The sequence below is a fragment of the Struthio camelus genome, chromosome 2, assembly GCF_040807025.1.
Source record: "Struthio camelus isolate bStrCam1 chromosome 2, bStrCam1.hap1, whole genome shotgun sequence".
Classification (NCBI taxonomy): domain Eukaryota; kingdom Metazoa; phylum Chordata; class Aves; order Struthioniformes; family Struthionidae; genus Struthio; species Struthio camelus.
In genome coordinates this window covers 35,051,595-35,066,183 of record NC_090943.1, presented here as the reverse complement: position 1 = coordinate 35,066,183, position 14,589 = coordinate 35,051,595, and the positions used below count along the sequence as shown (strand labels likewise).

The 14,589-nt window shown below is 36.5% G+C and overlaps 1 protein-coding gene across 16 annotated transcripts in view; it reads right to left on the bottom strand.

The window, feature by feature from the left end:
• Nucleotides 1–14,589, bottom strand: part of HDAC9 (histone deacetylase 9) — a 508,743-nt gene that overhangs the window by 199,099 nt on the left and 295,055 nt on the right. For all 16 annotated transcript variants that reach the window (XR_011139634.1, XM_068935036.1, XM_068935038.1 and 13 more), the window contains 4 exons: nt 14,151–14,266; nt 8,316–8,438; nt 5,814–6,024; nt 5,168–5,385 (listed from right to left, as the gene is read on the bottom strand). Coding sequence is in view for 15 of the 16 variants with exons in the window: in XM_068935036.1 (XP_068791137.1) it covers nt 5,168–5,385; nt 5,814–6,024; nt 8,316–8,438; nt 14,151–14,266 (668 nt within the window). In the remaining variant the exon portion in view is untranslated. The remainder of the gene's footprint in view (nt 1–5,167; nt 5,386–5,813; nt 6,025–8,315; nt 8,439–14,150; nt 14,267–14,589) is intronic.

Genomic DNA, 14,589 nt, shown 5'->3' with positions numbered 1-14,589 from the left:
AAAAATCCTTTACATTGTGACCTGATGGTAAAATTGAGAATAAAGCAGAACCTCAGCTACAATTTGCTGAACTTCAAGGAGTTCAGAGGGAGGTGGAGGAGGCAAAGGGCTATGAGGCAGTATGATCATTTCCTCTCATACAATAAAACATGATAAAAAGGGTTGAGGGCAAGGGCAGAAGCCAAAACCAGTAAAACCACCCCTGCTGGCCAGTCTGCTAAGCCACAGTCGTCTCATTTCTCCATATCAGCACCACCCATCAAACACTGCTCAAGTCCCTTCATTTTGCAGTTGGATGCTTCTGCTTAAACTTAACGTTTAAATCTTTCACTTTAAATTTCAATTTACTATTTTTTTTTCTGGATCTATCTGTAGGTTTTAATGTACAATTCTGATTTCGGAAAAATGACTGTTTAATTTGAGCTCTACTAGGACTATATTTAAAAATAATAATAATAAAGTTTTATCTAATGAATTCAGTTAGAATTGTACAGATTGGTCTTCTCAAAGCAGCACATATTACTTTTATAGCTATTCCAACTAAAGAAGTCACCCAAAAAAATGACTTCATGCTAATGTATCCTATATTTTTTTTCCTTTTATTTTCAGGAAATTAAACTGTAAGGGATATGCAGGAGCCAAAGTAAATAGTGGCAGTAGGACAGAGAGCATTTACAGAAGTCAACTCTACTGTATAGCTATAAGAAGCTCACCAAAAAAAGATGTCAATCTAACCTGGTTAGTTGTACAGAAAAATGGAAGACTAAGTATAAATAGACCTCTTCAACAGACCATTTTATAAGTTTTTCAGTTGCAGCCATTGCCTTTGTGTCTCCTCTGTAATGACAAGTTCTTGTAAAACACATCATTTCCAAAGACATTTTAAATAAAATGTCATTACAAAGAGACACAAGATAGAGAATAGTTCTGCAACGACCACGACATATTTCTTTCCTTTATAGATTGTCCATTTAAATACACAGCTATTGTTCCAAAGAACTTGTTTATACGCTCATACAAAAAACACTTTTTCTGCTTCTTTCCTATGGCTATCCGTTTGCTTTTACTAGTCATGTATGTTTTTAGCTGTACTGAATCATCATGGCATCTACTCGCTGTTTTCTCTGTTACCCATGTAGGACATTTCTAAGGGGCTTATTTATCTTTAAAAATCATTCTTTTCCATGTGGCTTAGGTATCAGTTCTCAGTAAAGGAGAAAATGCTCTGGCTTTTTTTTCAGGTTCCACACATTTTTGCTATTGCTATAGTTTTGTCCAAAAACCCCTCACTATTAGAAATATTTGAAAGAAGAAATGTGTATCTCACTACCTCTCACCTTCAGAAGCTGCAAGTCAGAAAGGTTCGGGTGGAAAGCCAGAACCTCAGCTGTGAAATTTTTAATGAAATTAGGCTGAAATACAACTGAAGCCTGGATCCAAACACTCTTTGATATTTCATCAGACAGCAATCAGAGCAGTGAATGAGTAATGTGGAGTCTACTGTCTCTGCAGAATATTCCTATTGACAACAAATATCTTCCTATTTTTTCATCAATAAATCAATAGAAATATCCCTGTTATTTTTCATTTTTTATTAATAAATTTTGGCTAAACAGCATCAGCATCCAAAGCAGTGATGAATTGTCATTCCCTTTACATTTCTGCCATTTATTTTTTCACTTCACAGTCCTGCTCAGTCACTCTTTTCCCATACAAAGATACTCTAAGCTTCAATAAAACTGAAATTCAGGTACTCCTTATTTAATCTTTAAAATTCTCCATGCTGCATCCATATTTTAGTACACATTGCAAACTGCCCCATTATTTTAATCCTTACTACTGCAGTACGAAGAAGGATTTTACTATAGAAAAATATTTGCGAGCAGTTAAAACCCTGTAAATGTATTATTATAAGAACACCTGTAGGGTTCCCACACTGATCAAATGAAATCTTGGTCCCAGTGAAGCCAGTGCTAGGTTGTCATCAGCTTCAGTAGAGGTAGGATTTTACTCATCATATGCAGTGATAAAAATAACTTTTAAAGGCAGAGGGCTCCATTCACTTACTGCTCACATTACTATTTATTTCTGAGATTTTCTTGAACTCAGACTTTTGCTAGTGGCTTTGCACTTACATTAGCTACATGAAATTTTTTTTTTCTTTTTTTTTGTAAGTGGCAGGGTCAAAGTTTTTTAGATGCTGAGATACACAAATAAAATCAAGATTTTAAGTTTTTTATTGTAGCAGCAGTCTTTCAGTACCTGATTGCAATAATTTTAACTCGAGTTTTCAGACATTGCATTCTCATTATTGAGCAGAATGAAGTTCAACAATAGTGATCAAAGGGCCTTACGAGGAAATAAGTTGTCATTTGAACAGAAGTATATTAAAGCTGACAACACCAAAGTCAATCTTCCCAAAGACAAGTGGAGTTCAGGTTACTGCACATTCATTATTATTTTTTCCCTAGAAAGCTGGGACAAGGGTTTCTACGTACTTTTGGATGGGATGTCAAGATTTGCATTTGAGTTAGAATATTTTCAGAAGGTCAGTGTACTAGATCCCGCAGGTATAAATGTCAGACTTCAGTGGAGATGTATACAGTTTCCCACATCAAAAACCCAGCATCTGACAGCTGACCAGAAATAATCCATAGGGGATCTTCTCTTTGTTAGTAAGGACAGAGGCACATCTCTTGGCAGTGATTTGTTTTTTTTTCAGAATGGAAATGATCCAGGGAATTCTTTACTTCTGACCTAAGTTAGATATTGCTTGTTATCACCCTTACAGCAGCTCTGGCTTGCACCTGAAGTATATTCTTTTATCAAAGAAAAGAAATAGCTTTTTTTAAAGAAGATATATACAAGATTGAGGGGGTGGGGAGAAACTGTCGCTCTCTTCCTCTTTCTGTTGTTACAGCAAGATTTTGCCCATATTTCCACTGAAAGCAATCTAACCAAAAAGACTTTCAGTGAGTGCTAACACATACCATATCAATCTTAGCTCAGGGTGAAAATTCAAATACTGAGTTCTGTTGGACTACATTAAAGCCTTAAATGCCAATGTCCTAAACATCGGAAAAAAAAAAAGGAAAGAGGAACAGAAGAGAAATAGAAGATATTAACTTGTTCTCAGCTCTTGATCAATTGGCATTTCATAGTCTTGTGAGCTTAAAATCATTCCTGTTGTCTTTCTAACAAAAACTTTTAAGAGAATGTTTGAGTACTTTTTACTAAATAAAGCATTTTTTCATGACCAAAAAGGAGGGAATTATACAGTTTTGCAGACTTCATTGCATGGCCTATGTACAGAAGAGTAACAGATAGAACAATGAAAAATAACAAATGCATGTATTCCCTTGATGCAAGCACAAGCTTCTCCTAAGAAATGAGAAGATGGGGGGTTGCTTTGCTCCCTGGTCTAGAACACCTCTTGTTTACCAAGCTGACTGCAGTCTTTGTAGTTTCTTATCCAGTCTCGTTCTTGTGAGGTTCAATATATTCCTGGTTAAACTAAAATGAAGCTACCTAATCTCTTCGTATGATTCATATCTGATTTATTTGACTCAGGTTAAATTTTGGCATTCAGGACAAACGTACCTATCTGTCACATCACATATCCCCGAATGTTATGATAGAATTTATGTCTATAAGCATATCTAACAAAAACATGTAAGGTTGGGTCTTTCACTTGTGAGGAATGCATGAACAGCAACCAATCATTTTGCAGTGAACACCCACAAACAGCACAAAGACTCAGTACTTTACTACTAAAAATTCTTTTCTCTTCAGACAGTTGAGGGCAGGTGAAATGTTTTCAAAACCTGAGGCTACAAGATGAGCATATGCCATCTTGATTAAACATATGGAATGCATACTCAAAGAAAAGCCAACTGGAGTCCTAGTTGAGTAATCAAAACACCCAAGCTGAGAGGGGTTAACATGCGAGGATCAGCCCTGAACTTTGAAGTTTTCTGGTCTTCATTTTTCCTAATTAAGACAAGATTTAATAACCAAACCACTGTACAAACTATGTACTTAAACTCTAGGTTTGTTTCTAATTTTGTTGGGAATTCCTAGTAGATTCCAAAGAATCAGAACCCCATGGGAAGTTCACCCAGTTTTTTTTTTTTTTCATTTTCTTATAGGTACCAGGGCTGAATGCCCACTTTTCATCTTTTTTTCCTTTGTCATTGGCACTTCTATATAGTTATGAAGTAACCCTTAAATAAAACAAGAAAATTAAAAATGCATAGTTAATATATTCCTTGAATTATTCTAGGAGCTCTGAATTATTCTAGTTGCTCTGGCAAACAACTTCTGGAAGGTTTTGTAATAAGTGCAGAAGAAAGTTCTTTAGGTAAAAGCATTTAATACTTGCATATTTACATTTTAGAGCAAGGAATAGCATCACATTTGTTGTAGATAAATATACCTAGATTCTGCTGCTCTTTGTTTATTAGTATATGGTCTCTTTTGTTCTTGTTTCCTCTCAGAATAAGGCATTACTCTACATGGAAACAGAGGCAGAATTCAACTCTATATCTGATGTTAGAAATAGTGTATTCTTCTCTTTCTTATTTTTTAGTGTTGAGATTTATATTGCCACGGAGATAACAAATCTTAACATGACTAATCGACCTAAAGACAAGGGGCTATTTTAATAAAAGCTGATTTTTTTTTCAATTGATCAATAAGTTTCTTAGGCAAAAAGGATAAATTTTATCAGCTGACTGTCCTCAAATGAGTTATATACATACTCCACATGCTATTACATAAGCTTAACATATGACTTGAAGACAGCTGAATGGAATGCTTTCTGAAACTGGAGATGGCAAATAAAAAAGTTGAATAGAAATTCAGTAATCTTTAAAGCATCATTCACCTATGCAACAGGAAACCAACTATAATTTAAAACTGTAATATTATTTGATCCCTATTTCATTGAATTATATTTTCATTGATGTCAATAACCATAAATTAATTTTGTATCATTTTTCAGAAAGCTGAAAATGAAGATCTATACAAATACACACACAATATGCATAAATAAGGTATTTTTACAATAACCTTCCTATTGTCAGCTACCACATGGCACCAGTACTGTGCTTCTGTATTACTTTTCAATCTTTAAGTTTGGTGGAAAGTCCTCACTTTGGGTACTCACCTTATTCATGTGGATCTGTTGCTGGTACTGTTTCTGCTTCTCCAAAAACTGTTGATGTTGCTGCTGGATAACCAGCTGGGCCAAAGTACTCTGAGGAAGAGGAGCTGACTGGGTTCGATTCAGTGGCCTGTGACGAGGCAGTTTGTGGGCAGCTCTTATGCCAGGTGAAACTCTTTCCTTTGCTGCTAAAGGAGACTGTGGATGAAGAGGAACTGCTCCTGCAAAACAGTGACATTTCACTCCGGTGGGAAGAACAATAAACTAATAGATCTAATAGAAGAGAAATTGCTCAGTCAGAAGGGGCAGAAGGGGGGTATATTGCAGAAGTTTGCATGAGCATTGATGCAGTGGACCAATCTATCACATGCCTAGCCACACTGGGAAGTTCAATAGCTGCAAATGAATGTGATGAAGTAAGCACTTTCTCTTTTCTGTAATCACTGAACTCTTTCATGCTAAAGGACTGGAGCAGAAATCACTGAAGTGGGTAAAGAAAACAAAGACAACTGCACTTTTTTCGCCCAACCTTCTACTTCTTCCAGTGGCCAAGACCTGTAGAATCTGTATTACCACATTCATTTCAATGCAAATAAAAATGTCATTAAAACACCTAAAATTAATACTGCATTGAAGCCTCGATCATTACCAGTCACAAGAAGCTTCTGCTGTCTCATTTGTTCCTTCAGTAACAAGTGTTGCAGAAGAGCTTGGTGGCTGCTATTTGGCTTTCCCTCCAAAGCAACATGGGGATGAGTTGAAGCTGGAGGAATGTTCCCCCCATACTGTCCAGGCAAGGCCACTCCTTGTCTGAGTGTCTGGGTCTCTCCCTTCTGCTTTTCTTTGAATGATGATGAAGCCTGACAAAAAAACAATGGCACTGGTAAATACTTTTCATAGACCTAGCCTTTTACATCTCCACATGATTAGATGGTCCTATGAATACTTTTGAATACATATAGAGGAAAAGGTTAAAATCTCTGCCTTACCCTTTGCCTGTGAGATGAAAAGGAAGGAGGAGCATGCCCATTAAATTTAGCACTATAAGAAACTGAGTAATGAAAAAAAAAATAATAACAGCCAAAGCAGAAGGAATTACTAATGAGAACATTATTAATGAAATAACAAGATTGAGACCTATCCTTAAAATCCTGAACAATCTTTCCATAGTTCTCTTGTGCAGGAAAAAGAGACGATCAGAGGAAATAGTTTACATTGAGCTTGGATTATGGCGGGATTTTGTTTTTAACATAATTTTCCATCACATAGCAAGTTAGTCTGTAAAACAAAATAAATACCTGTAGTAATGGTAAGCTATTACTTTTCTTGGAGCATTCCCTGAGTCCCTGAAGGACAGCAGAGATATAAGTTATCCCCCTTGCAAAGTAAATTTGTATAGTAAAACTCTGATCTACTGAAACATCAAGAGCTCTTCTGTGTGTGGCATTTTAAAGTGTCCCTCTAAATTGCTTGGTTATTGATTGAGGCCTAATTCTGGGAAGCTTCGCTCTAACAGAAAAATATGTTGAGGCCTGCAGGTTACCACTAATGGACTGTCATGGTTAAAACCAGTATGTCTGATAATCTGAATCCCACATATTCTAATGAGGCAAACCAGAGTTCCTAATAAATATTTTGTGGGCGTATGCTTACTTCACACCCTGCCTTCACCCTTCCCTGAAATATAAACATCAAAGTACTTTACAATTTGCAACTACTTATTCTAGCAACAGAAACAAACACTACTCGCATAAATCAATCCCTTTGTTTTTTCAAAAGCTGGAAGTAATATTTGGTGCTAGCTGACCACTTCAAAAGCTCATACAATTTGAGTGAGAAAATTAAAGATATTTTCATTTCCTTCGTTAATATTATAAAATTTCTTTGAATCTAGTTATATGTTTTGTGAATTAACTAGGAAATTTTTGGTGATATGGTTTGGAAAAGTAAGCACTACTTTTCAAGATCGGTTCAATGTTTCCATCCCTTAAAAACAATAATTTGCTTATAAATATCTCATGAAAGGCTTCTAGAGAACTGATTCAGAGCTCACACAATTTTCCTTCAAAGTTCACTATCTGATCTTAAAAGGATGGATTGCAGCAATATATTATTGGTGAGAATACTACAAGTACTGAAAGACATAACATGACATGAGATTTGAACTACGTTTAGCACTGCAATTAAGTAGAACTTATTACAAACCACAGCAGGCTGCATATTTTTTTATATACTGGGAAGTTGTATTTATACAGCTAGAATTTTTATAGAAGTTACCCATTCATATACTATGAAATCTGCGTTGCTAAAATTTCTTCATAATTCATACATTCTTGTATAGAACCACCATATACTTTATATAATATTTTTTTCTTTTCTACTGGAAATCAGAAAGAGTAAAATTTTGACCAGTGATAACATTTTCAATTATTTTACAGGGCCACAGATTTCAGCTCTAGATTACTGTGACTTTGTCTAGATCTAAGGATCCTTATCCATCAGCATGGACTGCTATACATACCACATCTATGGTTTCATAAATTTCATACAACAGTTTAACATTTTGCTACAAATAAAGTTGAATGCTGCAGCTTGAGCAAAGGACATATGAATGTAACTGCTCATTAAAATACTAAAAGTTGTTTCCATATCTGCCAATTTTATTTGTAATGATTAATAGCACATCCCTCAAATAACAAACCAATCTGCAGGAATAACAGATGCTTCCCCTGCTATGCTCCATACCAGCCTAGGTTGCTACTGGAATTTTATTGTAAAAATAGTTACAGGTGTTGCACTTTACCAGGTACCATTAATCACCTACCCAAAATCATTTAGTATAAAAGTTCAAATAACATGATCGCCTCATATACTATACCTCATCATACCTGAAATCAGGTATCTGATTTGCAGATATAAATGTGATGCATCTGGCCTGTACTTAGCTAAGCTCCATACTGACATTTGTTTATTTGCTATGATTATCGCTTGAAGGCATGGTCTTCAATTTTCAGATGCTGCCCATGCAAAGAAAATTCTGTTTCCTCCTCTGAACGGCTTACATTCCCAAATGCAAAAAAAAAGAGAATAGGCAGAAAGTAGGTTTCCTGGAAGCAAAAGGAGACAGGAATGCTTTAAACTTGTCACTTACACTGATGTGAGATTGTACTGCTGGAAGTCCCAAGGTAATGTTGGGCAGAGAAGGGGATGTGTACAGACTCAACAAGTTCACTGATTCTTCCTGTATCAAAAGACGTTGCTGTGAAACCAGATGCTGGAATAAAGGAGAAAAACAATAGATATCATCCGGTATAATCTCCAACCTTTTTATCTTGGTTACCCTATTTTGGTTATTCTGCAACACTGAAAGCCAGCTATGTCTCCTACATTGGTTTGCATCCCATTGGGGGTTCCAGATAAGAAAAAGTATTGTCTCTCTAAAAAAGCTATTAATATTTCCTTTCTTAAGAAAACAGCTAGTATTTGTATGGGAATATTCCTTCGTTAGTAAGTCAAATTTCTATGCAGAACTAAAATCTTGAGGATGCCTAGACCATCTCTTCTCTCATCACCTACACTTTCACTACTGTAAGTTTAGTGGGAATTTAGCCAATGTATTATGGACTTTAAGACAAACTGTAAAACACAGTTTGTCTTTTGGAGCAATGGAGATTCATCCCTTAAGGTATATGAGGCCATATACAGTCAAATTAAAAGTGTCATTGAATGTGGATGTATTAGACCTTTACTTACCATAGTTATTAACATTTTTGTTGTAAAGTATGAAATGCAGCTCACAAATAGACTATGTATTTTCTAATCCTGATTGTGTTATGGGGATGTTACAGTTACATTATTTAGTTCTATTGATGTGGTAATTTAGGGTACCAATTTAGGCAGGATTGCCACACCTTCCATTTAAAAAAAATGTACTCTGTCCCTCTCTCTCTACATATGCATGTATAGATATAGTGTCCCATCATTCTCTGATGGTAGGATACTCCCTCATAGTCTTCCTAATTCCATTCAACTTAAAATCTTTAACGTTTGTTTTGAATCCTTGTGATATAATTTTCAAGGACATGGAGTTTCCGGTATATTTTTAATCACTGTCAAGTAAAAATGGACATTCAATAAAGATCACCCGTTGCCTTCCCATTTTAGATTCATTGGGAAGAAATATAAAAAGCTACATTACCGCAACAGGAATCTTTTTGAAGCCTTTGCCTCTCTGCTTTAAGAGTCATGTTTTTCAACATGTGGTCTAGTATAGTTGCTTGAATTACACTTTCTGTTTAACTCTTGCTTCCCTCCCAGAACTTTAACACAATAAGAGCTACAAAGGTCTTATTAGACTTAGGAACTCTGGCATGATATGGTCCCCAAGGGAACAACATCCTTGAAAAAGAATACCCTGTGTAACAGTATGACACAGTGACTGCTTTCTTCCCAAACAAAAAGCATATGGGACTCCAATAATAGACCACCTCCAAGAGGGATACTGCTCACTCGGGCTTTGACTAAAGTAAATATAATAACTTGTCAAGCATGTTGTGGGGAGCTGTAGATTTTCCTCTGGACAAACCTGGAATATCAATTAACTCTGTAAAATACTTTGTGCTAATACAATGCAACTTCAGACCATCAATGAAAAGTGGTTAAGCACAAAAACACAGGATGTTATTCCAAAACATAACCTTCCTCATACAGTTTGTTTGGAGATATGACCTGTCACGGAGACAATAACAGTAGAAGTCTATCTCTGTAATTTTCTTGTGCTACCTAGGGAATGTCAACAGATAGTATATGAAACAAAGAAGCCTTACTCATATATTACATTAATTCCTGGCCTTGCCTTGCCTTGATAACATCCACCTTTGACCATTGTTAAACCCAGCATGTCCAGACTATGGAGGCATTATTAAGGGAAACTACAAAAATCAAACTGAAAAAGGATGCTGTAGCAGCTGCAATGCACCGTCTAGACCACCATCAAATTGGTACTGACTGCAGTACCTACACAGAGCTCCTCCAAGAATGAATGTTTCCTTTTTGGTTTTCAGTATACCACTGTTACCTTCTAAGATTTGAACTAGCAAGTGAAACAGTGGTAGAGTTTAAAGAAGCAGTAAAATTCATTCCCACCACATTAAGGCCAAGCATGACTGCTACAAGAAGCAAAATCAATTGTGTTATGTAGCATGAAAGTTTAATGTTAAAAGTTTGAATTTATTACTTAGAGTATTTATATCCAATTTGTAATACCTCTATTAATTTGTCATTTTTGTTTTGGTAAATAACTGATTAAAAAAAAATCAGTAAATATTTGCTTAAATGCCAGATAAACTCTGTCGCCAAACATGAGTTTAGGAGCCTACCTGCATGAATGAGGGTCCAAACTATGCTGATGTACAGCTACGTTTCCCCAGCTGCAGCTTCTCCTTTTACACTATTGAAAATACCCTGAGATAGTGGCACAGATTTGAGATGCCAGCAGTGTCATTTGGTAGCACAGTGCCTAAGGCATGGTCCTTTCCATAAAGACCTGATGGTCTGGATTGGCAACTATAGGCAACTGCCCTCCAAATACTTACTCACTGGGTTCATCCATCCTGCTTCCTGTTGTTTAAAATATCCTGTCAATGTAGTTACCTTCTCTCTTAAGATAGACACACAATAACTAAATTTAGCAGTGCACGATGATGCATTGCTATATTTAGTTATTGTACTTCTATTTTACTACCTGGGCTGGCTGAGAAGCAGGAACAACTATTTCACATGCCCATCTTCATATGCACATTTATATAAAAAGTGATAAAGTGGTTTGCCTTTAATATTTCTAAATTGTGGAGCTACAGTAAGGTTATCGTGGCTTTGAATAGTCACAGCTAATTAAGTTATTTCTTAAAGCTTCTTCTTTTGTTGCTACAGTTAAAAAATGAAGTAGAATCTTTCCACATACATTTGAAGCAGACCCCCCCAGCTGCTCAGAAACTTACACATTTTGCCACTAGCCATTTGCAAAGAGTACCGCGCAGAGCCGAGTATTAGAAACATAGGGTTACATAAAGCAAGTGTGTGTTTATCTGCCTTGCATGTAATTTATATCTCCCACATAATCAGGTGATACTCTAAGAAATGTTGCTCTCCAAAGCACAAATGAAAGAGAAAGAACATGACCTGAAGCCCACTGACACCAGACGGATTCTTTCCTTTGCGTTCAATGGCTTTGGACCAGGCTGTGTAAGCCTAACATTAATCATTTTGCATGACCTAGGCAAGTTGTCCCTCTGAACTCAAGGGACATGCTGTGCAGGGGCTCAATCCTGCTGGCATTTCTCATGCAAGTAAGATTTAGTCCCAGCACAGCAGGTGACCTGAAAGTGTATGGCACGCTACCAGAGACAAATAGCTGCTGCAGTGAACCTTGATGCTGCTGGAGACAACCAGGCCTAATAAAAACAGCATTTTATTTATAAGGTGCAATTAAAAACTTGTGTTTAACTTTCAAGTTTCATATAATGAGACCAGTGTTTTAACAAAGCTTACACTGAAAGGGAAGGGAACTGTGATAGTAAAGCATTATCTGCCAAAATGTAGCACTTGCAGTGCACCGTCGCTCATTCAAAAAAATGTAAATGTCTGCCCACCAGACTGTCTGCTCCACTGGGTAAACCACTTTAAAGTCTAGCTATTCAAATGGATATGGCAAAAATACTTTAAAATCCGTTTCATTACTGATAATGCTCTAATTCTGTCTACGCACTAAAGTGTGATCATTTACAGTATTGACTCATGTTTTTACTGGTAAATGGCTCTCTGTCATAGCAACCTGTTTTCCCCCAGCAAAAAGTGTTTTATTTGCTGCCATGAAAACCACAGCTATCCACCCACTCAGATATGAGCACAACACTTACTGCAAATGTCACAACAACGATTATGAAACAACAGCAATGTGAGTCATGCAGAATTACAGCAAAACAAGTGATATTTTGGGTGATTTTAGAGCACTTATCCTATTATTAGAAACTTCTGTACTTTTTATGTCTGATGAAAAATTGATTAGCTATATAGCTTTTGAGAACTGGCAGCTAATGTTGAACTAGAGAAGAGATATGTATTAGTTTGGTTACCGTTAAACTACCAAATAAAATCCCACTGAAATCAAAATGTACTGAAGTTGAGATTTATGGAAAAATGTTTGAGCCCACAGGACCACAGCATTAACAATCAAGTAACCAGAGAGGTAAAGAAATCCCTGACTGGATCCAGAAATGGAAATCAGTGGTTTCAGCTTCTTAGCACACTTCCAGCAAGCTAAGTGACTGACGCCAGTACATGGAGCTCAACTTCTAAAGGAACTTTTTAGGCTCATTTGAGCATTGTTGTATGGGACTAAAACGTCTGTTGCCTGGCATAGCAATGGCAAATGATATCCAACACAGTGTTCTAATAATGAACAGAATACAATCCTGCTGGTTCTAGCTACAGCCTTTCAAATGTCCCCAGAGATTGCCAGTCTGACCAGACTGTATGTGTTTCTGATGGTAGTTTAATGCTGTGGGCAAGAGTCCAGAAACTAAAATATGCAAAGTAACAAGCACTGAAAATCAGTTTGAGACACTATTCTCTTTTTGTCTTGTAGTAGTAACTCCGATCTCCTCAGGTCAATATATGATCCAATTTGATAAGATTTCCTGTTTAATACAGCATTAATATGTACATATTACAACTTTCTACTTTTATCTAAAACATTCACAATTTTAAAATATACTATTTAATTCCACCAAACTAGTGTTTGATCTAATCTGAATGTTTTATCTTGCTCTGCAACATTTACATTTTTTTGCAATCACATACAGAGGGGCTATGAGGCAAGACCACATGTTAGCCATCAATGCAATTTTTTTTTCTTTTTGGTTACGGGCCAGAGAGAGGCTACTAATCAGTGTGCAGAGGTCACCCACCTGCCCCCTGGATCATAGTTCACACACACAATTAATTCATTATGGGGAAAAGTCACTGCTGGAGGTTGAACTGCCCATTCCAGGTTTTTTTGAGGTGAATGTCCTGCCACTGACCTGGAGAAATAGCTCCATTAGCTAAAACTCTGTTAAATCACATTTCCTTACGCAACTTTTCTAACATAAACGTTATAAAGCAACAACTAATAGAAAACTTTGCCACTAAAGCAAAAATGGCTGTAAGTATAGGTACTGGATACAGAATATGTTTGAATTTCATTTTCTCTTAGTTAGAATACATTTATTGTCCCTTTACAGTATTGCCACAGATTAGCCTGACTTAGGTATGTCTAAGGTAAATGAGGTTTCTCACAAATGATTCAGCACCTACATGCCTATTATTATAGGCATCTATGAACAAAACAGAATAATAAGTAGTTACAGTTCCTTCTGTCCTTGGATCCATCCTTAGACCTAAAGATCTACCTTTATGAAAAAATTATCAAAGACTCTGGGCATGTCAGTTGTGTGGATAAGTACTGTACAGATGAGGAAACTGAGATACAGAAAAATTAAAGGCAGATGTGAAAAATGACTTAATCACCTAACTCCAGTATTGGAATTAAAAAAAAATATTTCAGCAGGCATCTGAACCTGGAAATGCCTTAATCCATACGAGTCAGAGTCACCACTGCCTAAGTTACTCTTTCTCATGTGAAAGTCCTTCATCAGAGTTCTGCATTGGGCACCTCTTCAGACTATCCCAAAAGAGAAACCAGATGCCTTGTCCCTTCCATTCACAGCAATCTGAGATCCTTTGGTTACCAAAGAGTCTCTTTACACGGCAGTCTCCTTTCCAAAGATACTCTGCTATCAGTCTACAGTGTCCTGGTACCCTGATAATCATAACTGCTACAGTTGAGTAATGCTTGTGAGTATCACCAAATTGAAGTTCGGAATCTCGCCAAATCTAGAAGACTGAGCACTTATCTAGTCAAGAACGAGTATACACTTAGTCTTACCTCAGCTTGAATGTTAGCTGGCAAAACTGAGGTTTCATTTTCTGTTATACTACCAGTTGGACCATTGCTTGGGGAACTGGGACCTGATCCGGGAGAGCTGCTACTGACTGAGGATTCTGGAAAACAGATTATGCAAACATGAATTCATGGTTCACATAGAAAGGCAATGCATGATCTCGATGAACTAACTGCACATTGTATATGGCATAGTTTTTTTTTTTTTTTGGGGGGGGGGGTTGCAGCTAAAGAGTATTTACCAGTTATGAATAAGTTATTTACTTACATTAATTTTTTTTCAATTTGTTCTCAACTTTCTTGGTTTTGTTTTTACAACACCAACAAAGAAAGATCTACTTGTTCTTTGCCCTTCTGATCAGTTTGCTTCACAAAGGGTTTTTTTTTCTCCCCCCCAAAGATGGTATGATACTCAGTAGCAGGC